This window comes from Cynocephalus volans, chromosome 15 (genome assembly GCF_027409185.1).
Source record: "Cynocephalus volans isolate mCynVol1 chromosome 15, mCynVol1.pri, whole genome shotgun sequence".
NCBI classification, from domain to species: Eukaryota; Metazoa; Chordata; class Mammalia; order Dermoptera; family Cynocephalidae; genus Cynocephalus; species Cynocephalus volans.
In genome coordinates, this window is record NC_084474.1 from 75649355 (window position 1) to 75650406 (window position 1052).

At 42.2% G+C, this 1052-nt stretch overlaps 1 protein-coding gene across 1 annotated transcript; it reads right to left on the reverse strand.

The window, feature by feature from the left end:
- Window positions 1-303: 303 nt before the first annotated feature.
- LOC134364041 (large ribosomal subunit protein eL28-like) lies at window positions 304-771 on the reverse strand. Its single transcript, XM_063079946.1, has one exon. It carries the CDS (start codon window positions 744-746, stop codon window positions 312-314), a length of 435 nt encoding a protein of 144 aa, XP_062936016.1. The 5' UTR covers window positions 747-771; the 3' UTR covers window positions 304-311.
- Between the last annotated feature and the right edge of the window lie 281 nt (window positions 772-1052).

Below are 1052 nucleotides of genomic sequence, written 5' to 3' on the forward strand. Positions count from 1 at the left end.
TTTTGTGTAGGGCCACTTTTTATCTTTATTAGCTAGGAAGCTTCTTCAATATAAATTTTATAATCTTTTTGGTCAAAGGCTTTGCTAATTTTCTCTATTGTACATTCATTTTCAATTTGTTAATTTCCAAATCTCATCTCAATTCTTTCTTTTATTTATTTTGGGTCACTTTTCATTTCTTTTAGGACCTTGTTTAAAAAAAAATTGTAGACTAATTAAATTTAGCAGAGTGTGAGCAAAGAAACTTTTAGTTATTTATTTATTTGTTTGTTTGTTTTATTTATTTATTTATTTTTTTGCTGGCTGACTCTTTATTGATTTTCAGGTGCAGGCTCAGGAGCTCTTGGTGGGGCGGGTCCGCTGCTCTTCACCATCACAGGCTTCTGGCTGCGCAGGATGGCGCTGGCTCTGCGGATGGCGGCCATGCGCAGATCAGGGCGGTACTTGTTCTTGCGGATCATGTGCCTGATGCTGCTGAGTGTGGCCCGGGCATTCTTGTTGATGGTGGTCCGTACATAGGAGGTAGCTGGCTTTCGCTGGCCGGATCTCCGTTTCATGACCACCACGACACCTTTGCCGTCGGCGGCCGGCTCCACGCCCACAGTCTTGCGATGAATCAGCCCATTGTAGCGGAAGGAGTTGCAGGCCTTCAGGTTATTGGGCTCAGTGCTGTACGTCTGTTTATTCCTTTTGATCAGGAAACTGGAGCAGTTCCGCACGACCATCCACTGCAGATGCGCGGACATGGCGGCGGCTCCTCTTGCCTCGGCGGCTGGAGACGGAAAGAGCTATTTGTTTGTTTATTTTTAATTGGAGCATAGTTGATCATACATATCTGTGAGATACAGCATTGAATATCAATACCTGTGTGCAATATATGATGTTCAAATCAGGATAATTAAGATATTTGACATTATGAAACAGGCCTTTACCAATTCCTCCCTTATTCTCCTCCCTCTCCTCTTTTTCCACCTCTGATAACCTCAGTTCTGTTTTCTTCTTTTGAGAGTTCAATGCAGTATTGTAATTGTTGTATCCATTTTTTAAATTTA

Bases quoted from the DNA above. Each gene is read 5' to 3' on its own strand.
- LOC134364041 (XM_063079946.1), bottom strand. From the start codon at position 746: ATGTCCGCGCATCTGCAGTGGATGGTCGTGCGGAACTGCTCCAGTTTC.